Genomic DNA, 25562 nt, shown 5'->3' on the forward strand with positions numbered 1-25562 from the left:
TTCAGTTGTCAGGATAAGAAACAGGTGCTGTGCTCCTTCGGCACGAGAGGTCGTATTGGGGGGTTCAGACATTTTCAACCATACAGAGGGAGTGGCCTTTCAGAGGACTCTACCTTTGGATAAGTCTCAGTCCTTGTCTCTCAGGCAGCCCAGACAGGGTGCAGGTTTGAGTAGTGGAGCCCCCCCCCCCCCAAGCCTCCCAGTGAAAGTATGCTGACCCACTCCCTCTAACAGGAAATAGTTTCCTCTCCTTTTTTTTTTTTTTTTTTTTTTTATTGGAGGTAGGTCAAAATCACGTTAGACCAGTGGGTTCTGGAGGTGATAAGAGATGGCTATACGCTAAACCTTTGCTGTGTTCTTCAGGACATTTTCATGGTGTTTCCCTGCATCTCTCCACAGAAGAGACAGGCATTGGAGCGTACATTGTCAAGACTCCTCATGCTGCAGGCTGAGGTTCCAGGGCCCATCTCAAGAAAATACAGGCCGATATTCAATTTAATTTCGTTGTGCCCAAGAAAGAGGGTTCTTTTCACCCCATCCTAGATCTCCAGGGGGTCAACAGTCATTTGCAGATGACTGGTTTTTGCATGGAAACCTTGCGCTCGATGATATTGGCAGTACAGTCAGGGGAGTTTGTCTCTGGATTGTCAGAGGCATATCTGCATATTCAGATCCAGCTGGAGCATCAATGGTTTTCTGTGTTTCGCTGTTTTGGGGCGACATTATCAGCTTTTGAGTGCTGACTTTTGGTTTGACTACTATGCCCAAAACATTTTCCAAGGTTGTGGTGGTGGCGGCAGAGCTGAGAGAGCATGGGATTCTGGTACACCCGTACTTAGATGACTGGCTGATTCGGGCCAAGAGTCTGGAATAAGCCTTTGGGTCTCAAGCAAGGTGATTTCCTTGTTGTGGGAGCTAGGTTGGGTGGTAAACCTGGCCAAGAGCAATTTTCAGCCATTACAGTCATTGGAGTATCTTGGTGTTTGCTTCGACACGAAGCAGGGCAGGGTGTTCTTGCTGGAGGGTCGTATTCAGAAACTCATGGTGCAGGTGTGTCTATTGACAAACACAATATGTCCAACAGTGTGGTCTTATCTACAGGTACTTGGATTGATGGCGACTGCCCTGGAGGTGGTGCCGTGGGCGAGGGCGCATATGCATCCTCTTCAGCACACTCTGCTGTCTCGGAGCCATAGTCTCAGGACTATTTGATTCGACTCCACCTACCGATGGATATCTACATACACCTGCAGTGGTAGCTGCAAGCAGATCATCTAAGAAGAGGTTTCCCTAAGATTGCTGGACTGACTAGTACTCACGATAGATGCAAACCTCCAGGAGCTCGTTGTCAGGAGCTGACAGCGCAAGGGTGCTGGAGTACAGAAGAGTGTCTCTGGAGCATCAATTGGCTGGAAGCCCGTTGTCTGGTTGGCATGCTTGCAATTTGGTGACCGATTGCAGAGTTGAGTGGTCTGGATAATGTTGGACAATGGGATGACAGTGGCTTACATCAATCGACAGGGAGGAACCAAGAAGACAGCAAGAGTCACAGGAAATAGGCCAACTTATGGAATGGGCGGAAATGCATCTTAAGGAGATCTCAGCCTCACACATTGCAGAAAAAGACAATGTAAGAGCCAACTTTCTTAGCAGACAGAATCTGGATCCAGGAGAATGGAAATTGTCAAACGAGGCGTTCAGCTCGTAGTGGATCACTGACAGCTTCTACGTCTGGAGCTGCTGGCAACTTCTTACAATTTGACGGTTCCTCACTACTTCAGTTGCAGGAGAGATCAAAAGTCCTTGGGCATCGATGCCCTTGTGCAGGAGTTGCTGGAGGGCAAACTACTGTATGCCTTTCCCCCATGATCTATGTTGGGCAGAATGATTCGGAGGATCGAGAGTCACATGGGGATGGTGCTTCTAGTGGCACCAGATTGGCCCAGAAGACAGTGGTATGCAGATTTGTGAAGGCTCTCGGTGGACTCTACCCTCTAGTTTCTGGCTCACAGAGATCTGCTACTGCAGGGGCCTGTTCTCCACAAAACTGAAACTATTGTGTCTTCCGGTATGGTACTTGAGGGCTCGGTTGCTGAAGCATGGATATTCTACTGCAGTGATTGCCACCTTGCTACGAGCAAGAAAGTTCTCTACTTCCTTAACCTATGTGTGGGTCTGGTGAGTGTGTGAGGTTTGGTATAAAGATCGAGGGGTTCTTCGTTTGGTTAAGATCCCGCTCATTTTGGAATATTTGCAGGATGGATTGAGTAAAGGGTTGGCCCTTAATTCTATAAATGTACAGGTGGTGGCTGTAGTCTGTTTCTGAGTTCAGATGAATGATGGACCCTTGTCGGCTCATCCAGATGTGGCTTGTTTCTTAAAAGGAGTGAAGCATCTTAATCCTCCCTTGTGGTTAATGGTGCCTTTGTGGAGTCTTAATCTAGTTTTGGATTTTTTGGCAGGCACCACTTTTTGACAGACGTGTAGCCTTTCCTTGAGGTTACTGGCTTTAAAAACTGTTTCTTGCGGCAACTTGTTCAGTGTGGAGTATCCAAACTGCAGGCCTTGTCTTGCCAGGAGCGTTTCTACAGATGACTCTGGGGCGATACAGCTGCATCCTGTTTCTTCTTTTTTGCCAAAAGTGATCTGATTTTCACTTGAATCAGACTATTTCCCTGCCAGGAAAAGAGATGCAGAGGAATATTGCCTGTTACGGCCATTGGATGTCAAGAGGGCATATCTTGAGGTTTCTAAACCTCTTAGGAAGATGGATCGCCTGTTCTCCATGGGGGCAGTAAACAGGGTGAGCTGGCATCGCGGGCTATTATAGCCCGTTGGATTAAGGAGGTAGTCACAGCCGCATTTGTGGATGCTGAGTAGTCATTGCCTAGTCAGGTTAGGACTCATTTCACTATGGCTCAGGCAGTGTCATGGGCGGAGGTTAAATAGTCTCCCATCAACATCTGCCGAGCTGCGACGTGGTCCTCACATACCTTTTACAGGCATTACTGCCTAGTTGTGCAGGCCTGGGAGGATACAACCTTTGCGGGTGCGGTATTGTTCGGACCATGGGCAGCCTTCCGCCCTGTTCGGGAGTAGCTTTGGTACATTCCAGTGGTTTTGGGATCCACCTGTCCGTATGGTAAGAAAAGAGAAGTTGCTACTTACCTGATTTCTTTTTCTTTAATAAGGACAGGTGGATCCAAGTTCCTGCCCTTGGCTTGCTGGATGGTTGTGCTATTGTCCTTCTGCATGGCCACGTGTTCCTGGGGTTGCTGGTAAGTATTACTCCAGTCCCTAGACTGAGCGCAGGTTTGTTTGTTTATTTATTTATTTATTTAATTTTATTTTCTATACCGGCTTTCACGACCAGAGGTTGCATCAAGTCGGTTTACATTTAACAAGTCGTGCATTGAACATAGAACTAGAGGTATTGAACTGGTGCAGAAGATAATAGTTACAATGAACAAGGAAGTTAACAACTGGGATAGGAGGAAAAAAGAGAAAAGGGACAGGAATATTTACATAGTAAAGCGCATTTACAGTGAATATTTACATAGTATGCAATAAAGGATCTGGCACTCAGCACTCAGTCAACAGGTTTTTCCTGTTGACTGAGTGCTGGCATGGTTATCTGTTAATAATCAAGTTTTGTTAATTTGTCCATGGTTGGCTTTTGCAGGCAGATATCAGTGCAGGGGTATATATATCGTGGCATCAGCTTTTCTCTGTCTCCATCTGCTGGTAGAGGTGCACAACCCACTGGTTTTGGATCTGCCTGCCCTTTTTAAAGAAAAAAGGAAATTATCAGGTAAGTAGTAATTTCTCCTTTAATACATTTATTGAATCTTACAAGTTTTCTGTACAAAGCAGTTTCTTTGTATTTTGAAAAAAATTAATAAATATAAAGTTTAAAAAAAAAATAAAACAATCCACATAGTTGGGCTATTGTGATCAACTAGAATTGTAATGACTTCAAGACTTCGTTTTTGTTTCAATATATTTGTAATTTTTATGAAAATGATTGTATTTGGATTTTATTTGCAATTTTCTGTTGCTTGGTATTTTTATGGTCATTTGGAAGCAAATTTCTTCTACTGCCTCCTGAGAATTCTGAAAGTGATCAGTTCAGCTTAAATGTCCAGAATCTGCTTACCAGAGCAGGTTATAGCATTCTGCCTGCGTTTCTACTGTTTGTCTCCACACCCCCCCCCACCCCCCTTGAGAGGGAGAATGGAAATAAAATGCATTTTCTTTCTTTTTTAAATTTTGATATTTATTCTGCCTTTCAGGCGTTTACCTATTCCCAAAGGTCTTAACAATGTATATGTTGTACCTGAGACCTCAGAAGTTGAAGACTTCCCTGGTTTAAAGCCTGCAGCTGTAGTGATTAGGCTATACCAACACTCCCTTTTAGAATTCTATTTAGTTTTTGTTTTGAGTATCAAGATTTATTATCCCATGGACATTTATTGTGGATTAAATAGGAAAATGTACTTGACATAAGTCATAGAATTAAGTATGTATGTTTCATATTTGATCTCTGTGGTGCTGAGGTGGTTGAGTTGAGAAGAGAAACACAAGTTTAAAAAAAAGTAATAAAAAAAATTGAAAAGACCCTATTGGGCACACTAACCTTTTCTTAAAAAAAAAAAAAAAAAAGTGGGCACTGGTAGAGGGTCTTGGATTGATCTGTACAATTTTTAAGTTGTGGCTCCTCTTTTCAATTATGTTAATACATAGATTATAAAACGAATGTGCATTTTGTATGGTTTTGAGTAAAATATTTTGTTAAGTTAGATTCACTTTCTGACTAAATACAAACATGAACTTGTTCATTGTGTAGTTAGTGGGCTATTGATTTGATTCCCCCTGGAACCTGGTAGGTATACCTCCTGTTATAGTATTTAGATGAAATTCAGCTCAGGGAGCTTAAAGATCTGAGCTTGGGATTGAAGTGATTGTCTGCCTGTCTGTGAACCTGTCTGCTTATTACGGTAGGTATTGCTGTTGAGCAATGGCTGGACATTTTTTTCCCCCCAGGGGCATCTACAGAACAGTTGACTTGAAGAGCAGAAGCTGGGCTTAGGTTCAGACATAGTGTAGCACTGCCACTGAATAATCAGGCCAGGTCCTCCTTCCCCTCCCAATCGACAGTGCCTTTTAAATCTGATAAGTCAGGCTGTGACTTGGTTTAGCTTTTTGTTTCTCTGCATGGTGAACAGTTCTGTCCAGCTGGAAATGGAACCCACACAGGAGAGAGCAGTACTGGACCTGATGCTTACCAGTGGGGATAGTGTTCTGATGTTATGGGCAATCATCTGGAAGCCAGTGATCATCAGATGGTGTGGTTCAGTATCGGAGCACAGGCAATGAAGGTTCACTCAAAGGTTAAGGGTCTTAGACTTTAGGGAAAACTGTTAAAAAAGGGGAATACTTCGAGGAGTTAGCTAGATAGGAAAATCTAGGGGAAGTAGAGTACTGGGCAAAGCTGAAATGAGATATTGTAAAAGCAATTTAACATTTTTTGATAGGAAAGGGGGAAAAAAGCCATTATAGTTTTCTAAAGAAGTAACTGAAAAAGTAAAAAAGCTTAACATTTATAAACTACAAGAGATCACAGAAAAAAAGGAAGACGGGTGACAATATCTGGAAAAGCTAAGAGAAGGTGGTAAAGTAGGGATGCATATGGGAGAAAAAATAGCAAATATAGTAAAATGGGGGGGAACGGGACACGACATTTTTGGATATGGGAAAAGAAGTACAAAAGTGGCATTGTGAGATGTGGAGATGAAAGGGAGAAATAGGTAAAGACTGATATGGAAAAAGTGGAGTTGCTTAACAAATGTTTCTGTTTAGTACATACTGTGGAAGGGCCAGAAGCAGGACCACAGAAAACAAACAAAAATAAAATTGGAAGTGAAGTAACCCTCAACGGATTTTCAGAAAAGTGCATGCATGAGGAGCTAACTAAACTTTAAAGTAGATAAAGCGATGGGGCCAGACTGGATATATCCAAGGGTTCTAAGGGAACAGAGAAGTCCTAGCAGTGCCGCTGGCTGACCTTTTCAATGCTGCTTTAGAGTCAGGAGTAATGCCGGTGGACTGGAGACGGGTAGATGTGGTTCCTATTCACAAAAGTGGAAGTAAGGAAGAGTCCGGGAACTACAGGCCAGTTAGTCTGGCTTTTGTGGTGAGCAAATTTAATGGAATCACTATTAAAATCAAGGATAGTCCAGTTTATGGAATCATGTGAATTACAAAATCTGAGGCAGCATGGTTTGTTCAGAGGAGGTTGTGTCAGATGCTTCTGATCAATTTCTTGATTGAATGACTAGCGTGTTGGATTACGGGAGAGCACTAGAAGGATTGTAGTTGGATTTCAGTAAGGCCTTTGACGCAGTCCCACATAAATTGAGCACCCTTGTATGGGCTCCAAAATGACTGACTGGATTTAAAACTAGTTGAGTGAAGGTGACAAAGGGTAGCAGTAAATGGAGTTCACTCTGAAGAGAGAGGCATTTCTAGTGCTGAGCTGGAGCAATTGTATCTTTTCAACATTTTTGTAAGCAATGGAAGGATAGGCAGGAAAGGTTTGTCTTTTTGCAGATAATACCAAAATCTGCACCAGGACAGACAACCAGGAAGGTGTGGAAAACATGAAGCTCAAAGAATGGTCTGGAAGCTAAGAAGCGTGCAGTACAGTCTAGGGCAGTGATGGCCAACCTTTTGCGCTCAGTGTGTCAAAATTCATAAAAAAAACCGAGCATAACTCGGGTGGTGTGTCACTTCTAGAAAAATCCATAATTTTGTGATATTTGTAGCTCTAATATTAATAACAAAGTTATAATTTTAATATGTTCTGTATTTATTAATAAAGCAAAAACAAATAATTCTTTACCTTACCTGCTTAGTGACTTTTTTGTTGCTGAATTTCATTGGCTAAATCTTCAATTAAAACACTCTCTTCCCCCTCCACCCCCCACACACAAACTCTTACGCCCCTGGATTTTCTCATACACACTCATGCTCTCACACTCACTGGCTCCCTCACATACACACAAACACACACACCCAGGCAGGCTCCCAGTCATTCTCACATCACTCCCGCTCCATCCTTCAGGCAGGCACCAATTCATTCTCACACACACACACACACCCAGGCAGGCACCTATGCATTCACACACATACACCCCCATGCAGAGTCCCATTCATTCACCTGCACACACTAAAGGCAGACCACCCTCTCTTTTGCCAGCAACCTCAGAACCTCTCTCATTCCATTGCTGCCGCATGGCTATTGGGGAGGTGCCGATTGCTGCTACTGACACTGAAGCCCATTCTGCTGCCTCCTCTGTGCAGGCCCCATGGGCTTCCACTTTCTCCATGCTGATCTCGTACATTGTGAGATCCGCATAGAGAAAGTGCTATTCTTGCACATTCCCAAAGATTACATGTGCCAATCACTAAAAAGTAATTTATTTTGGTTTTTACCTTTGCTGTCTGATCTTTGTTTTCTAATTGGTTGATCACAGGCTTTTTTCCCACCTTCCCTTTCTTATTTTTTTTTTGCCAATTCCTTTTATATTGTCTTTTTTTTCTGTTTTTCTCTCCATCTTCTTCCCTCAAACACACAGGTTCTCATTCTCACATGCATTTCTCTCTCACACACACAAGCTCTCACTGTCACATACTGTGTCTCATACAATCATTCATACACACTCTCTCACTCCCACATGCTGTCTTGCTCAAGCACAGGCTCTCGCTGTCGCTCTCACATGCTGTCTCTGCAAACATTCAGGTCCTCACTCTCACACACAATCTCTCAACTCGTCTCATACACGCGCGTACACACACACACACACCCTCTACAGACCCTCAGCCTCTCACCTCTGGGCCTCCTCTTCGCGGGTCACCGCAGGATAGGCTCTGCGGTGGCCCTGCTACCGGGCCTCTTCTCGGGCCGCTGCGACTTGAGATTCGCGGCGGCCCGTAAACGCAAGTGCTGCTCCACTTCTGCACGCGCTGATGCTTCCTCTCCTTCCTGCCCACGTGGCTCCGGCAATGTTTACTTCCGGGGAAGCACAGGCAGGAAGGAGGAGGAGCATCAGCGCGTTTAAACGCAATCTTTTTCTTGGCCTTGCCGATCTGCCTGTCGCTGCGCCCGGGGGCATTGGGGGGATAATAAAAAACTAGTTTTAAAGGGTTGGTGCAGCCGATTAAAAAAAAAAAAAAAAAATTCACGATAGTCCACAAAACGCTGCGCGTGTCAGCAAAAAGTCTCGGCGTGTCATAGGTTAGCCTTCACTGGTCTAGGAGCTGAAATTCTTCTAAGCATGAAAGAGCTGGACCTGGGGGTGATTTGTATCTGATTATCTTAAGGTGGCCAAACACATGCAGAAGTTGATAGGAAAAACTAGAAATATGCTTGACTACATAGGAATAATTAACAGAAAGGAGGTGAAACTACCCCTGTGTTAGTTCTTGTGAGACCTCATTTAGAAAACTGTATACAGTTCTGGAGACTGCGCCTTCAAAAGAATATAAACCATATGTAGTTATTCCAGAGGATTGCTACTAAAGTGTTCAGTGGTATTTGGTCTAAAGCATATGGGGACAAACTTGAAGATCTAAGCATGTATACCTTAGAAGAAAGATGGGAAAGGGGAGATTAGGATAGAGACATTTAAAGACCTCCAAGGTTTCCATGCCTCTTTCAGCAGAAAAGAGACTCTAGAATAAGGGAGATATGGGATGAGGGTGAAAAGGGGGAAAATCAGAAGTAACCCAAAGAAATATATTGTTTTACAGATAGGGTGGTGAATGCATGGAAAGACCTCCCCATCGAGGTGGGGGGAGAGACAAGGACAGTATCTGAATTCAAGAAAGCATGGGCTAAAATATAAACCATTGTGTGTGTTGAGATCTCAAAGTCCCTTCTTTTGCAGGACATTAGAAAAAGAACATTTTCCATAGCTGCTCCTCAGGTGTGGAATCTTTTCCCATTAGATGTCTGTAATGAACAAGATTATTTGTTTTTGAAAGAAAGTGAAAGCAGGCTTGTTCAATCAAGCATATCAAGTTTAAATTAAATTAGATTGTTGTGAATTTTTGTAATATGCATAATGTTCTGTTTTTAGTTTTTTAATATTTTGTTTATGTATTATCTATGTCTTAACTGTTATCTGCCTTGAACAAATTGGAAATGGCAGAATAGAAACTGGTGAAAAAAATAAAGTAAGCACAGAGTATCTCTGAGGGGGAGAGGTAGGGATTCTAAAGCTGAATAATGGTGTGAATAGGCAGATTAAGCTGTATGTTCTTTTAGTGCAGTCATATCTCTGTGGCAAACTTCTTTGGGTGGTGATAGGCCTCTTATGCATTAAAAGGAACATTCATTCTAATTGACTAAGGATTCTATGCTTGATGGGCATGGGTTTTTCACACATTTACACCCTTTTATGGGGGCATAGGGTTTAGTGATGTAGTTTTTGTTTGGTTTTTAACTAAAATATGATTTCCTAGCCCTATGAGAGGAAGTGAAAAAAAAAAAAAAGCATTTGTTTCACTTTCAGTCAAAGTTTAAAGTAATCTTGACATGTCCTTTCAGAAAACCTGAGGTGAATCTCATTACACTCTTTTCAAGGCTTCCCTAAAAGCACAATAGTTTAACAGGAGTCCACCTCATCAAATGCTGAGATGTAGCATTTGATGAAAATAGTGAAAAGACTGACTTCCCATTTAATGATGAATGGCAAAGGTCAGGCTTTAACTTCAGTACTTCATTTCAAATGTAAATATTTTACATTTTCTGTAGTCTGCAGCGTAGATGGAAATTTGAGCGTGAGATGAAATTTAGATCTTTGACAAAAAGCTGCTATTTTCCTAGTGTGACAAATATCAGGGTGACATTATAATACCTCAATGGTATCCAAATGTCAGTATTTGCAGGGTTTCATTGTCCTGTGGCAGTGTCTATTTAAATGACTTTATAATTGACTTTTTTCCTCCATCTAAACCTGTAAGAGAACATTTGAAGGAAATTTGTCAAGGAAATGTGAGCAACTTTTCATAATAGAGATTCATAGTAGTTCCAGACATTTAAAAAAAAAAAAAAAGTAATACATACTTTGCATCAAGCGACATAACATTGATAATGCTGGGCACGGTTTGGAGCTCAATTATGGGAAAGTCTAGCTCCAATTACTGACATAACAATTTTACTGTAGCAAGATTTTCAATCCATCAGCAAAGAGCTGAGAACTTTAGTTGCTTCTGCTTGCACATGCACAGAACCCCTCTGAGTTCAAGGCATTCTTACTCTAGTGTTCCAGTGCAGTGATGTAGATAAATCTCCCTTATTGATGATATAAGAATTGGCCTACTTTAATTTCACTTTCCCTTGATTTGGCTCATAGAACTTGGCTTGTGTAGCAAGTCACTACTGGTATCTGTTAAATTAGGGATATCCATACTCTTTCTGTTAATTTCAGTGTGCACTTTAAGCCAAGCAAGTCCCTGGTGTGTAATCATATGAATGATTTATCTTCAGCTAAAGCTGCGTGCATGCAGCATTCTTCACATGCAACCAGGAATGGAAACCCAATGAAGCTACTTTAATTTTATAAAATTGTAACAGCAATTATGTGCTGGAAAAACATTTTTGGAAGCTACTCTGCTTTCCTGTACCAAGACTTTTAGCACCCATAATGTACATAATGGAACCCATAAGAGGCACTGTGAGAAAAGAAATGGATATTTTGGATCTGGAATATATCTGCTTCAAACCATGGGAAACCTGGTTCAGCTCTTGGAATGCTGCAACTGATCTTGGATGGAAATCTCAGTTCTGTGCCCTGAATTCGGATAAATCTATTCCAGGTGGATTAAAGCCTAAGGCGGGTGCATGTGGAGGCTCTGGAAATGCTTGTTCTATGCAGGATGCCATGCTTGATTACCAAAATAGCACTCTGAATATAAAGATGTGTTTTTCATCTATAACCTAAGGCAGTAAAATAGCACTTCACTATTTACAGAGTCATTTCAGCTACAAGCTTAGGTTGACATTTCTACATAAAAAATAAATCAATCTAATTTTTTTAAAGTTTTTTTTTCTTGTATATATGTTCTTTATTTAGTATAAATGTTTTATTTAATTTGAGATACATTTATATTTATTTATTTGTTGAGTTTTATATACAGTCATTCGGTAGAGCCATCATAACGGTTTACAAAAATATACATTTTTCTTAGCAGTTGTATAACTGAGATGCATAGTTGTATCCTAATGAAATAACATGAGCTTGTAACCTAATTTCATGCACATATAAAGTTGATATCTTGCCATTTTAAAGGGAGGTGGTCAAGGTTGATAAGTTTTGACATAAAAGAAAAACAGTTGATCAGAATCTGGGCACAGCAGGATTGGGCCATCTGAACAAGCCAGCTCCTGCTGCGATGCTGCAGATTGTCATTTTAAACAGTGTTTCTTAATGCGCCACCTAATAGACAAATGTCTTACATATGCAAATGCACTCTACATGTGTGTGGGCTTTTGAAAATTGCTATGATGTCATTGAATTGTCTATAGGTTTTATGCATATAAGTGCACTTTAAGCACATAAATGGGCTTTTGAAAATTGCTAGGATTGTATGTTACGTTTATGTCCATAACTGCTTTGAAAATGACTACCCTAGTAAACCATAACCATAGGGTGCGGTGCTAGCTTTTCATTAAACAGCTAAGACTTATCCTTTCCTCTTCTCCCCCAAGTTATAAGTTGCAAGAAATAAAACTGGGCTAGCAATATTTATCTGTTAGAGATTTTTAAATTCATATTTTACCATCCCTTCCTGCATTTCTGTATGTTTGCTTTCATTCATGTATTTCACAATAACTGTTAGTTATTCAAAACATCCCGGTTTCTGTTAAGAACACCCTTCCACTTTTAACTCTTTCCTGGCCATGATGTGATGTTTTGTTTTATATATTTATTTATTTTAAAGTTTTTCTATACCGCGAATTGGGCAGATGACTGCCCAATTCGCGGGCAGTCACTTGCCCAATTAGATGCCCAATAGATGACTTAGTTTTATTTGTATTGTTGTTTTATCACATTTACATTTGAGTACACTATCTGAGTTACAGCTTTTGGAGATGTCAATAATTAGATGTTATTCTTGCATCAAATATGTAATTAACTGTTTTTATAGGCAACGGGGAAAAAAGAGATGTTTTTAAGGATTTTTTAAAATTCCTTTGTGCTTGTAGTTAATCTTATTTCATCTGGAATTGAGTTCCAAAGGATTAGCCCGGCTACAGAAAAAGCACGGCGAGTTGTTAGGTCCAGTCTTGCCATTTTTACAGATGGTATCTCAAGTATGCATTTGTTCCTTGAACAAAGTTGCTGGTTTGGTTTATAAATTCTTAAGAGAACACAGCCAGGTTGAGTTAGGATTGTATAGAAGATTATGAATAATTGTAAGAGTTTTGTATACGATTCGTTGAGAGATTGGTAACTAGTGAAGGTGTTGTAGGATCGGAGTAATATGGTCTCTTCGTGATAGGTTAAATATTACACAAGCTGTTGAATTTTGGATTAGTTGTAAAGAATAAGTAGTTGATGATGGTAAGCCTAAGTATAAGGAATTACAGTAATCTAAATTTGTCAAGATTAAGACTTGGGTTACCAAACGAAAATCTGAGGGAAGCAATAATGGTTTTAATTTCCTTAACATATGGAGCTTGAAAAATGATTTCTTTATTAAATCAGATATATTATAAGCCATGGATAATTTGGAATCGGAGTATTCCTAAATCTTTTTGCACAAGGTCTTATAGGGATTGTTTGACCTTCAAACATGAAGTCTTTTGGAGGCTGATGGAGTCAGGAACCGATGATCAAAAACAGATCTAAGTTTTCTAAGTATTTAATTTTAGTCTATTTTGGGATAGCCATGTTTTTATTGTAGACAGATATAATGGGAGCAATGAAAAGGTTTTATTCCAGGAGTCAGAGAAAGGTATGAAGAATTGGATGGCATCAGCATAAATTTTGAAAGATAGGTTGAGTCCAGACAGAAGATAGCAGAGCCACGGTAAATATTAAAGAGAAGCGTGGAGAGTGAAGAACCTTGTGGTACACCGGATTTGGTAGAGTAGCAAGCAGAATTTGTGTTTCCAATAGTAATTCTTTGACAACGATCAGAGATGAATGACTTAAACCATTGAAGAGCTGTACCGCTGATACCAATTTGTTTAAGATTACAAAGTAAGATGTCATGATTTAAGGTATTGAATGCTAATTACATCATAGTACTACTTGATATTTAAGCAGTATTCGAGTCAAATCCTCTAATGATTGTGTCAAAAGATGTTTAAAGGTTGGGTTAATTTTCACTCTGTGCTGGATGTCAAAGATAGGACTAGGATATAGTTGAAGTTTCGCTGAGGTAGCCTTGTTGTATGGTGATATGGCCTTTAATTCCACCCTTCAGCTCCGGCGAGCCCGAACGCAGACCACACGGCAAGGCCCCCTCGCCACCGCCGCTCAACAACGCCGTGCCCTCGACTCGGCCTCCAGCCCTCCCACATAGCCGACCGACCAATCGGAAGGCAGAAGAGGGACCTTTAAATTTCTGAAGTCCTCCGGCCCAGCGCGACAAAAGGGCAGGCCCCTTTGTGCGCCCCTTTGTATAGCCCCTGAGTGTAGCTTCTCAGTAAGGAAAGATAACTCAAACTATCACCTCCACAAGCTCCCCGTTACAGCCTTCAGAGTCTTTACCCAGCTACTCAAACAACCGTGCGAAGGAAACCTATACCTATTTGTACTTAGCCTTACCACCGTCAAACCAGCCTACTCTAACCATTCTCCTCTCTGCAGCACAGCTTCATCTCACGCAGGGCTCCTGAAAATTTCCAAGGTCTAAGTACTCCTTCACCTCTGAATCACCTGTTCACAACTGCATAGGCATACTCTTCTCAGCTATTCCAATCATCCACAAAATCAGAAGAAAAGCTGCCACTACACCTGGTCTAACTCCACTTCACCAGCAGCAACAACAACATAAGACTCATTCCCATCATGCTGTCACCTCTAAACCAATTACTGGGTCTTACCCTTTTCTCTGTAACCCTGGTGAATGGCCAATCACTCTCTAAAAAAAACCCCACCTCTTATACGACTATCTCATTAATGAGCAGCCAGATCTGTGTGCTATCCCAGAAACATGGCTAAAACCAGAGGATACGGTTCTCTTAAACCAACTCCCCCTTGAATCCTTTGACATCTTTTCCATCCCTAGAGCGAAGAAAAAAAGAGGAGGTCTGCTTCTCGCAGCAAAAAAAGATTTTCGATTGTCCCTTAATGTGTCGACCTCACAACAGCACCTAGAATTCGCAGTCTTTAAATCACCACAGCTACATATCGGACTCACATACGCCCCCCCAGGACACCTTGAAGCCGACCCATCGCCTTTAATTGAATTGATAGTTAAACATATCAATTCTGATACGCCAGCCATTCTTCTAGGAGATTTTAACCTTCATGTAGATGCCAACCCGCGCTCCCCCAACTGCGAATCCTTCCTTAACACCCTCCTCTGCATGGGCTTCAATCAACTCATTCATGAATCTACTCACAGAGCAGGACATACCTTGGATCTCATCTTCGTTAACCAAGGCCTAACGCAATCCTCTCACACTGTTTGTCAGACAATCCCTTGGTCGGACCACAAGCTTATCTCTACCACCTTACTATACCAACAACCAAACAACCCAGCAACATACAAAACCACAGTCCAATTCAGGAAACTCTGCCTCCAAGAAACACTCATCTCCCAACTCCCACCGGAATTAAACCAACTTGACCCTACCGACGCTAACTCGGCTTTAGCCTCTTGGATCAAAATTTCAAATAAAGTGGCAGACAAGACCTGCCCTCTCATCACCAAGGTCATCAAATCTAACAAAGGTAACAAAAAACCATGGTTCACACCCGAGTTAAAAACCAAGAAGCACGAACTCAGAAAAACAGAACAGAACTGGCGCAAAAATCCTTCGCCGACAAATCTTTAAATCTCTCGTGCACCAATACAGAATTGTCATCTTGCAAACCAAAAGAAACTTTTACTCTCAGAAAATTCACCATTTTACCTTTGACCCCAAAGCCCTTTTCTCCTTGGTATCATTGCTTACCAAAGCTCCAACTTCAGAAATTCCAGATGACAAAGCATCGAACAAAGCCACCGAGCTGGCCACTTATTTCAAGAACAAAATACCCAACTTACTGGCCTCCCACTTAGTTAACAATTCCTCTACCCAACCACATCTGGACTCCACCTCTCACCCCCAAACACAACCAACCACCCGCAGTCCCATCCACACAGGCACACACACTAGAGGTTTTCGAATCCTCATCAGCCTTGGAAATCGAAATTATACTAAAAAAACTAAAGCCCTCTGCTCACCCTCTTGACGCGATCCCAGTAAACCTGTTGATAGCTTCTGCCAAAAACTTCGCTAAACCTTTCGCCCACATCATCAATGCCTCCTTATCCCAAGGTCACGTCCCGGACCCTCTTAAACTTGCCATCTTATTTATTTATTTATTTATTAACTTTTATCTTGAAACCTTTACTAAAAAAGCCCAACCTCTCCACAGATAACCCTGCAAATTTTTGGCCCATTGCAAATCTCCCTATCATTGCGAAGATACTCGAAAGAATAGTCAATAAACAGCTCTCTGAATTCTTAGAAAACAACAACATCCTCTCCCCAGCTCAACTTGGTTTCCGTAAATCTCGAAGCACAGAATCTCTCCTACTATCACTGTCAGACAAGATTCTCATGAACCTTGGAACTAAACAGCCCTGCCTGCTCATCCTTCTGGATTTAACCGCTGCATTCGACACAGTTAATCACGATTGTCTCATTGACAGACTAACTGAAATCGGCATCAAAAACACTGCCTTAAATTGGTTTAAATCCTTCCTCTAGAACAGATATTACAGAGTCAAGATCAACAGTAAAGAATCTTCTCCTTTTAGCTCCACCCTCTGAGTTCCTCAAGGATCGTTGTTATCACCAACTTTATTTAACATCTATCTACTCCCGCTCTGTAAACTCCTCTCTGAGCTCAAGTTAACACACTACGTGTATACAGACGCTGTTCAAATCCTCCTACCAATAACAGATTCTCTGGACAGCACTATACACCGTTGGAACACCTACCTCTGCGCCATTAACAACCTCCTTTCAAATCTCAACCTGATTCTCAACAACAACAGCGAATTCCTTCTAATCACTCAAGATGGTAATCTTTCACCAAACAACTCTCTCTCTACTGTGCTTCCTCCCATCTCTCCCAAAGTTAGAAACCTAGCGGTAGTCATGGACAATCAATTCAGCTACACAGGCTTCATAAATAACACAATAAAGGAATGCTACTTCAAACTTCAAGTTTTAAAAAGACTAAGACCCCTCCTTCATTTTCAAGACTTCAGAACTGTCCTACAAGCGATTATATTTTCAAAACTCGACTATTGCAATTCTCTTCTCCACGGCCTCCCTGACCACTCCATCAAACCCCTCCAGTTGCTGCAGAATGCAACTGCAACGATTCTTACAAAGTCAAACAAGAGGGACCACATAACACCAATCCTTAAAAAGCTTCATTGGCTCCCAGTCAAATTCAGAATCCTCTACAAGCTTCTATCAATTACTCACAAAGCCATTCTCAACATTGCCCCACTGTACCTCTCAACCTCCCTGCAATTTCATACTTCTTCCCGTCCTCTTAGATTAGCGCAAAGAGGCACTCTCAGAGCACCTACAATCAAAACCTCACTAGGCAGAAGAGCGCTTTCTGCTGCAGGCCCCAAACAGTGGAATTTGCTTCCTCCTGACCTTAGACAAGAAAAATGCCCTACGACTTTCAAGAAGAGACTTAAGATGCTACTGTTCAGACAAGTCTTCCCATAACCACTCGTCAAGGCCACCTCCTTCACGGACTCCTCTCCCAAGCGGAGAATCCTAAGCTCACCCTTTTACTCTGCCTAAGCTATCCAGTACTGATTTTTGTCTCATTAAAGCTATGTTAACCCACATTCCTTCCATCCCCCATCTCTTCAACCCGTCCCTTAGATTTCTCCTTTTCACCCCAACTACACAATTCATTTAGCTCTTAACAGTTCGATTTGTTATATTTTCCCTTTGCTTATGTTGTATCCAAGTTTCTTCTCCTGTTCTATGTAAGACAATTTTTGTCACTGTTTGTTCAAGGTTAATATGTAAACCGGAGTGATAATTAACTCTTTTTTGAACTTTGGTATAGAAAAAGTTATATATATTTGGTATATATATATATTTGGTGTATATATATATATTTGGTATATATACCAAATATAAATTATATATAATTTATATTTATATATTTATATTTATATTAAAAATATAAATTATATATTTGGTATATATATATAGTTATATATATTTGGTATAGAAAAAGTTATATATATAAGTTTTTCTATAATTCAAGAGTGTGCTGATCTTGATGCTTCTGCCTGAAACTTGAATCTTTGTTCAACAGTGATTTAATTACTTCAATTGACGATTTGTTTGCTGCTCAGTATTTGCAGTAGTTTTTCCATTAACTGCACAATTTATTTTGTTTGGGAACTGCTGGAAGTCTGGTGGTGGGGTTTTTGTTTTTTTTTAAATCTTTTCTATTTGAGTTGTATGTTAGTAATTAGGTAAAGCTTGTGTTGGTATCTATCAACTATGCAAAATGAACAAACAATACTAAAACATATAATAGATGTATCTCTTATAACCTTTATGGATGTAGTACTGGTGCTAGAACCTAGACAAGGTTAAGGGTACAGGCCCCCTATTCTCTGTTTATAATAGACACAGATCCAACCTCCCAGAAGCTATCCAAGAAAAAGGTTATGTTGGTTCAAGTCTAACCTCTACTCGCATGGGTTTTTCCTAGTCATTTTTTCCCTCTTATTTTATAAACCTATTGTAATTTAATAGGTTCTGAATGTTGGTACTTAACACTAGGTCCTCCCTACCCATTTTTAAGGCATGGCCCCTCAAGGGTGAAGGCCATTGATGCTGCTTTAGATATAGGGAGAGAGGGAACTGAGCCATGGTGCAGTTGTGGAAAGAGGGAGGTGAGGGTGAAGTAGAGAGAGAAGTAGAGCCATCTGGGTTTATGTTTAGTTGTCTGCTACCTTTTGAAGGTGCTAAAAATACCTGTGTGTTAGAAGCCCAGGCATGCTTAGGTCCCTTTCCCTCAAGCAGAGAACATTTTCCCTCTTTTAAACTTCCAAGGACGGCCCTCCACCACTTCCTCTCTCTAATAGTACCATCATCTTTAATCCAGCTCTGGACAGAGAGAGTAGGTGATGCTAAGTAGGCATGAAGAGAAACAGGTCAAGGCTGATGTAGAAGCAAAAACGAGAGCTACTCTACAGCCATAGCCAGAGGACTAGTGATGCGAGATTTTGCTTACAACTAGCAGCACATCCAGACACCGTTTCGGGTTGCCTTCAACAGGTGCTGCCCATGGAATGGGCCTATGTTATCTCTGCCAAAATCCAGCCATGTCTAAGGCACAAGAAAAAAAAGGCAGCGTGGGTCTTGTGAACTTGGCAAAAGGAAGGGGGGATACATGACTTGGTAAGAGAAGAGGGCGGGGAATGCTATGCCAGAATTATTGCTTCCAGATAGGTACGGATATCTACTAGCCCTAACCGAAGTGGGGAGAGGCGGCCCCCTTTCCCCTAACAACTCGTTTGCTCTCGTCTTGGACGTCAGCGTGCGCGACTCCTACTTGAACCGCTAAGAAAGCGGGCAGCAGCGCCATCTAGCGGTCTCTTCTGGCTGCCACAGCGGGGGCGTGGAAGAGATTGCGCCTGCCGCCGCAGGCAGGACGCCTGCTCCGAGACGGTAACGGGACGTGGACGCTGATGTGAGGGAATCCGGAGCCATGTCTGAGGAGGCGCGGGAGGAGCTCTCAGCTCTAGCCGCCATTTACTGCGAGGAAGGGGAACTGGAGGTGGTGACGTCATCAGGTGACCATTTCTTCCTCCGCCCCTGCTGTTTCCCGGCTTGGGTCGGATCTGTGGCCCGGGTCTTGTTATCGGGCTCGGAGGAGGGGGGTTTCCCTCTTTGCGGTGCAATGGCAGCGAGCCTGTGCTTGTTTCATATTTTACATATTGCTGGTGTTGCGCTCGCCCTGTTTAATCCAGTTTTCCGACCTTCAGTGCACCAGCAAGGAGGAGGAAATTCACTCTTGTTCGTTCTTCTTCCCTAGCCTGTGAGCTAAGACATAGCCCGCGAGTGTGGTATTTTTGTACGCTTGGGAGAAAATACCACTTAGCGGCCGGGTGCCTTGCAGGATCTTGATGGGGGAGGGAACCATGATTCTCCACTGGCCGGACCCGGCAGGGCTTACTGTACTTCTGAGGTGGGAATCCTTGGTTCCTGGCACCTGCTATCCCTGAAATAGGAAAGGAATTAACGCTTTACATTTCTGACCCATGGGGTTGTGCAGTATTAGCTTAACACAGGAAGCAAGATAGCAGCTTGCTTGCTCCCATCCCCCATACAAACACACATAACTACCGTATGGATTTAAACATGGCCGCAGTTTATTATCAAATTAACCCGAGCCCCACAACTTGTTAACAATAACACCCAAATAATATGCCCCCATCTCCCCCTCCTCCTTGTCTCCTTCTTCACCCCTCTTCACTTACCACCCCGTCCCAATGGTAAGACTCTGTCGACATACCCCCTTCTTACCCCACCGCAGCCCCGAGCAAGGGTAAGCATCGGCCTGAGCATCGCCCCCCCCTTGCTCATAGGCCTTCCCGTGTAGCAGCCCCAAGCTACACGAGACTTTCCCCCTCCCCCTCCAATAACCTTTACAATGCAATACACAAATACCCCTTAGGGCTCGGGTTTCCTCCACAAACAAAAATAACCTTCTGGTTATCTTTGTTCCCCCACTGCAGCCCTAATTAACCGGATTTGTTGTTCAAGTCCTTCCTGCAACGCATTATTAAATAGGTCATTCCCAATATCAGAAAGATGAACCCCCATCCCTCCGGAAAAAGCCGCCCAGCAATTCCCATGACCAATCATGCCGTATCCAAAAACCACCACGGGAAACCACCCACTTACCCATTTGTCGGTTCAGTTTTTTAATACCCCGATGCCATAATGACTCGGTGTGATGCTTCAAACGGATTATAATATCCGACCACCCAATTTGCACTCCTGGCATCAAATTCATAATACTAGCCAGGTCCTTCCGCATTTTCGCTATCAAATCCCGACAGGACAACTTCCCGATATCATTTCCCCCCAAATGCAGAATTATAATCAGCGGAAAGCCCCATATTCCCGTTTGTACTTGCAGGAAAGAGAACAACGGCCCCCACCGCATGCCCCTGTTTCCGAACCACTGTATTGTCCATTTGCTCGCATCCAAGTTTAAGTTTTCTCCATACGATTGCCCTGCAGCTCTCTGTTGCACCCAGTGCACATAGGAATGGCCCACGATCCAGGCACATTCCTGACTACGAGTAGACCTCTGCCATTCTGCAAGGAAAGAAACTTGATTAAACAATGTCTGCATTGCACCATCGCCTCTGAACCCACCATTATCACTTTCGGACACAGGACCTATACGCCTCCGATTTCCATCTTCCGATAGTTTGAATCACCCAAGGCGGCAATCCTAATTCTGCTGCCATGGTTGCCACCCCGATCCGAAAGGAATGCAGAGTAAAATACTCCGCTTCCCACCCTAAACTTTAACCACCCATTGCAAGACTTTGGAAAATTGAAAATTAGTTAGGGGCAAACCGTCCTTCGTGTACCAAGAACAAATCGTGGATCGCCAGTCTGATCTGCATGAACGCTTTAACGCAACGTACCGGGCATACCACCTCTTCATTAGCTGGCACCAACGAAATCCACTGTCCCTTGCCTTTCTGATCTGTTTTGGACTTCGGAATACACAGGGTCACTGAATGCGCATTAACCCAAATGTGCTGGGCCAGAAGGCCCGCTCCTGACGCATTCTTTTTTGATTTTGCGACCAACTCACTGACCCTGAAAAAAGCCAGCGAAAATGCCACCTGAAAAAGCAAAACCTCATAACTAGACCAGCAAACGTGTTCCACTTGTTTGGCGAGCTTCACCAGATCGGCGTACCTAATTGGTCGCCGTTTGTCCCCAAATCTCCTTGTCCCCCTCTCCCAACCACCCAACACCTTCTTTACTAAAAAACTACAGACTGTCGACCCCCAACCTCCTAATTTTTGAAAAAAGGTGAAACCTGCTAACTGCGCCCGAACAGTCGCCAACGAATACCCCATTCATCTGGCCCACAGAATAAACTGCACAACATCTCCTTCCTGAACCCTTCTCCCTTTCCATCCCAAGCTCCGCAAAAAACGAGATACTATTCCACGACTCTCCACATATGATTTCCAAGTGGCCGGCACCAGCGCTTGCTGAATCAGTCTCCAGGTGTCGTCCTGCCAAGCTGCCAAAGATGCTCCAGAAATACCTCACCTGTGGAGCCAATGCCCGGAAGACGTCCCACTTGAAACGAGAGAGAGCATTGGCAATCAAGTTCAAGGTACCTGGGACATGCCTAGCCTTAATGGCAACATTCCAGGTCAGGCACAAGAAAACTAATTCCCTTAACAACTTCGCTATCAGAGGACATTGGCTGACATTGGCAGAAGACTACTTTTTTATTCTGTAATCTATTGCCCCAAATGACCATGGCTACCACTATTGGGAATAATTCCAAGAAAGTGATGTTTCTCGTAATTCCGTCTGCTACCCAATCTACTGGCCACTCTTCTGCACACCATTGCCCCCGAAAATAAAGCCCGAAACCCAATGCCCCCGCCGCATCCGAATACAATTCCAAATCTTTATTGGCTACCTCTGTCTCCTGCATCATACACACTCCATTAAAGGAGCCTAAAAACCTATCCCAAATCTCCAACTCCTCTTTCACAGCTCTCGTCACCCGAATGAAATGATATCCGGCTTTCACACCCACGGTTCTCAATGAAAGCCGCCGAATAAAGGCACGACCCATTGGTATTACTCGGCACGCAAAGTTAAGGGACCCGATGAGTGACTGCATCTGCTTTAGAGTCACTTTCTTGGACCCCTTAACCAAACTAACCAATTCCTTGAGTTTGACTACCTTATCCATTGGCAACCTTGACACCATGTTTACTGAGTCCAATTCAATGCCTAAAAAGGTTAGCCGAGTCACTGGGCCTTCCGTCTTGTCACCTGCAATGGGTACACCTAACAAACTGGTAACGTTTAGAAAACTGGTCAACTGTTCTTGAGAAATAGTTGTCTGCTGAGGTCCCATGAAAAGAAAATCATCCAAATAATGCAATATATCATCACACCCTGATTGCTGTACTACTGACCATTGAATAAACGTACTAAAAGCCTCAAAGTAAGCACAAGAAATCGCGCAACCCATGGGTAAGCAACGATCAACAAAATAACCTCCCTCAAAAACAAAACCCAACAAAGGAAAACTATCAGGATGAATCGGTAACAACCGAAATGCCGACTCTATATCTGCTTTTGCCAATAAAGCTCCTTGTCCTGCTACTCTTACTAAACCAACTGCTTCATCGAAAGAAACATATTTCACTGAGCACGCGGAATAAAGTCATTGACTGACGAGCCCACTGGAGAGGACAAATTCAATATCAACCTGAACTTTCCCGCTGCCTTCTTGGGTATAACCGCTAGCAGTGACAAGTGCATCCTAGGGAACGGGGATTTATCAAAAGGGCCAACAACTCTCCCCAGCTGCGATTCCGAATGCAACTTTTCTCTAGCCACCTCTGCTAACCTCTGCGCCGACCTCGCATTTCGTGCCCTCCCCCCCTGACCTGACCCCACATACGGTATCCGAAAACCAAAACTGAAACCAAACCTTAACAAACTCGCTGCTTTCGCATCGGGATAAAACCGCAACAACTCCCGCAAAACTGGAACAGCTACTGGGGAATCCGCTTTCTCATATAAAACTTTAAGATTTACCACCCTTGCTAATGGCGGTATTGTGTCCCTGTGTACATTTGGTGGCAGGGTGAGCCCCTCCACATGAGGCGCAAGTGTGGCGAATCTTGCACTCTGGAAAAAGGTGAGTTTATTGAAACGCCAACAAATGTCCGACCCTCCCCTCGAACCCCTTGCTAATTGGTTCAAACTTGCGGCCTCCCCCGACCCATGAAAGGATCCACTCTTACCACTCCTACTATCCCACCCTTTAGAGTTCCCACTTTGCATAGTGCTACCCGCACCTCCATCTCCAGCGCTTCTCTCCGTACCCACTCCTTTGATGGTCATCTGTGTGAGCCACACATGAATGTCCTGACTCCCCCACGACATAAATTTGTTACCCGCCATCTTATCCCGAAACGTTTCGTCATAGTTGAGCCAAGCCCAACAGTCATAATCCTTAAAGGCACCCAGGATGCTGTCCACATAGGACAGCAGCACGCCATACTGGGTCGGATCAAAATGCCCCACTACATACTCGAGCCGTAAGAAACCCCTAGTCCATTTTTTGAAATTTTCTTCCTTTCTTCCCCCCCGTCTTCCTTCCAATAACCTGAAAATATCAACGAATCTGCGTTTCCGGATTCGCTTAACCAGTCTCTTGGGCACCCCTTCCACACTTTCAGTCAATGATGCTAGGGCTGGATGTCCCATATCCTGCTGTGGCCCTTCCGCTAACACTGTCCTCTGTAATGGATGATGTCGTAGAGGAACTGGAAGAAGTAGATAACTTGGACCTCTTATGCTTCTTAACCACCCCTTGTGTCCTGATTGTGTCATTTCTATTTGCATTACCTGCTCCTGCTCCGGACTCCTTCCCCTCCGCATTCGTGCTTCTTTCTGCCTCCTGCCTTCGGCTGTTCGCTGGGCCCTCCATCCCCGATCGCCAATCTCTGTCCCGCCATGCTTCCTGCTGCGATGTTCCCAGCAACTCCTCTTCCTCTGGAGCTGGAAAAGACTCAACCACCCTATCCACCTCTTTCACTCCTGCCTTACCCCTTGGTCCTTGCCACCGACCTGCTGGACTAAGTCCCAGGAAACCCTGCTCGCTATTTCTTGCACCTATGTATATGCCCTGCCCTTCCTGTACCCTCCTTTCCACTGACTTGTCTTCCTCTTCCTGATTTACACCAAAATTGAATGGCCAGCCCCCCATGTCCCCCTACCACCAAGCTCCTTACCACTCCTGGGTTGTGGTCTTATCCCAAATCGTGAGTCCATGTATTGACACATGTCTGCAATCATCTCTGCTGTAGGACCTCCCTTTTCCCCTGTCTGACTTGTAACCGGAACCTGATCTCTATTGCTAGGCTGCACTCTTCTCCCGAAACCACACCCACTGCTGACATCATCACCCTCTTCTGGGACTGTCCCCAAACTCCTTCTCTTAAAAGCAGCCCGGTGGTGAGTGCTGGCCCCTGCACGGCTCTGCTGTGCCTGATCTACATTTGTAAGCTGAAGCTTCCTTCTGCTAATCCTTCCAGCACCAATACTGTGCAGCTGAAGCCTAGGACTGATAGCACTCGTGGCACCGTAGCTCCCCTGCCCATCACGACTCTACCCCGCCCCTTGGGTGCTTCCTTCCTGCCTTGTCCCTCCCCTCCCGCAAAATTAGTCTACGGAGCCCGACGCTGTGCACCGCGGTGGGGAGGGGGCTTAACACTAGACACAATCACATCTGCTCTCGAGAGACAAGAATCTGAAGGGGAGAAAATGTGAGGTGGGTGAATGGCATGCGAGCCACCTTGCGGTGGCTTGCATGCCATTCACCTGCCATTCACCTGCCATTCACCTGCGGGTGATGGGGGGGGGGGGGGGCGGGGGGAGAAATTTTGCCGCTTGAAATATTAAGGGATATCTCTGCTTCCCAACCGGGAGCAGCAGCAGAGGGGGGAGAGGAGAAGCAGGGAGGGGCTGCCCGAGGCAAAAACAGGGGATCAACAGACTCTGGTCCACTCTCCCCAGAATCAGAAGAGCAAGTCACACAGAGACCTAAAGGAGGTGAAGGCTGGCGGGCCACCGTGGAAAAACAGGGAAGGAAAGCAGAAGAGGAGGAGCCACTTACCACCGGAGGCCGAAATGGGGAGGAAACATCCACACACTCAACCGCGCTTCCTTCACTCGGCACGGCTGGGCCCCTCCTCGCGGTCGGGGTGTCACCTGCAGTGCGGGCTCTGGCACGCTTCATTGCAGGAAAAAAACCCTCACACCGCTGAGAAAAACCCCGAAAATCGGACACGAAAAATTGAAAAAACAAAAGCCAGAAATTAACAACGGAGCAAACGCAGTACAAAACCTGCTGCTTGCTTCGCTGCTAATCGCTGACTGAAAACAGCTCCCCGCGCCAAAACTCCTTGCAACCTGAGCAGCCAATGAGGGCGCAGCAATTCAAATTGTTGCCATCCTCATCGGTTGCTTGCCCCCCCGC

The 25562-nt window shown here is 43.7% G+C and overlaps 1 protein-coding gene across 3 annotated transcripts in view; it reads left to right on the plus strand.

Moving 5' to 3' along the window:
• Positions 1 to 18843: 18843 nt before the first annotated feature.
• The window catches only part of RWDD3 (RWD domain containing 3), a 30406-nt gene continuing 23687 nt past the window's right edge, over positions 18844 to 25562 (plus strand). For 2 of the 3 annotated variants that reach the window (XM_029618288.1, XM_029618289.1), the window contains exon 1: positions 18844 to 19080. Coding sequence is in view for 1 of the 3 variants with exons in the window: in XM_029618287.1 (XP_029474147.1) it covers positions 18996 to 19080 (85 nt within the window). In the remaining 2 variants the exon portion in view is untranslated. The remainder of the gene's footprint in view (positions 19081 to 25562) is intronic. The other variant, XM_029618287.1, reaches the window with a different exon arrangement.

This window comes from Rhinatrema bivittatum, chromosome 10 (assembly GCF_901001135.1).
Source record: "Rhinatrema bivittatum chromosome 10, aRhiBiv1.1, whole genome shotgun sequence".
Lineage (NCBI taxonomy): Eukaryota > Metazoa > Chordata > Amphibia > Gymnophiona > Rhinatrematidae > Rhinatrema > Rhinatrema bivittatum.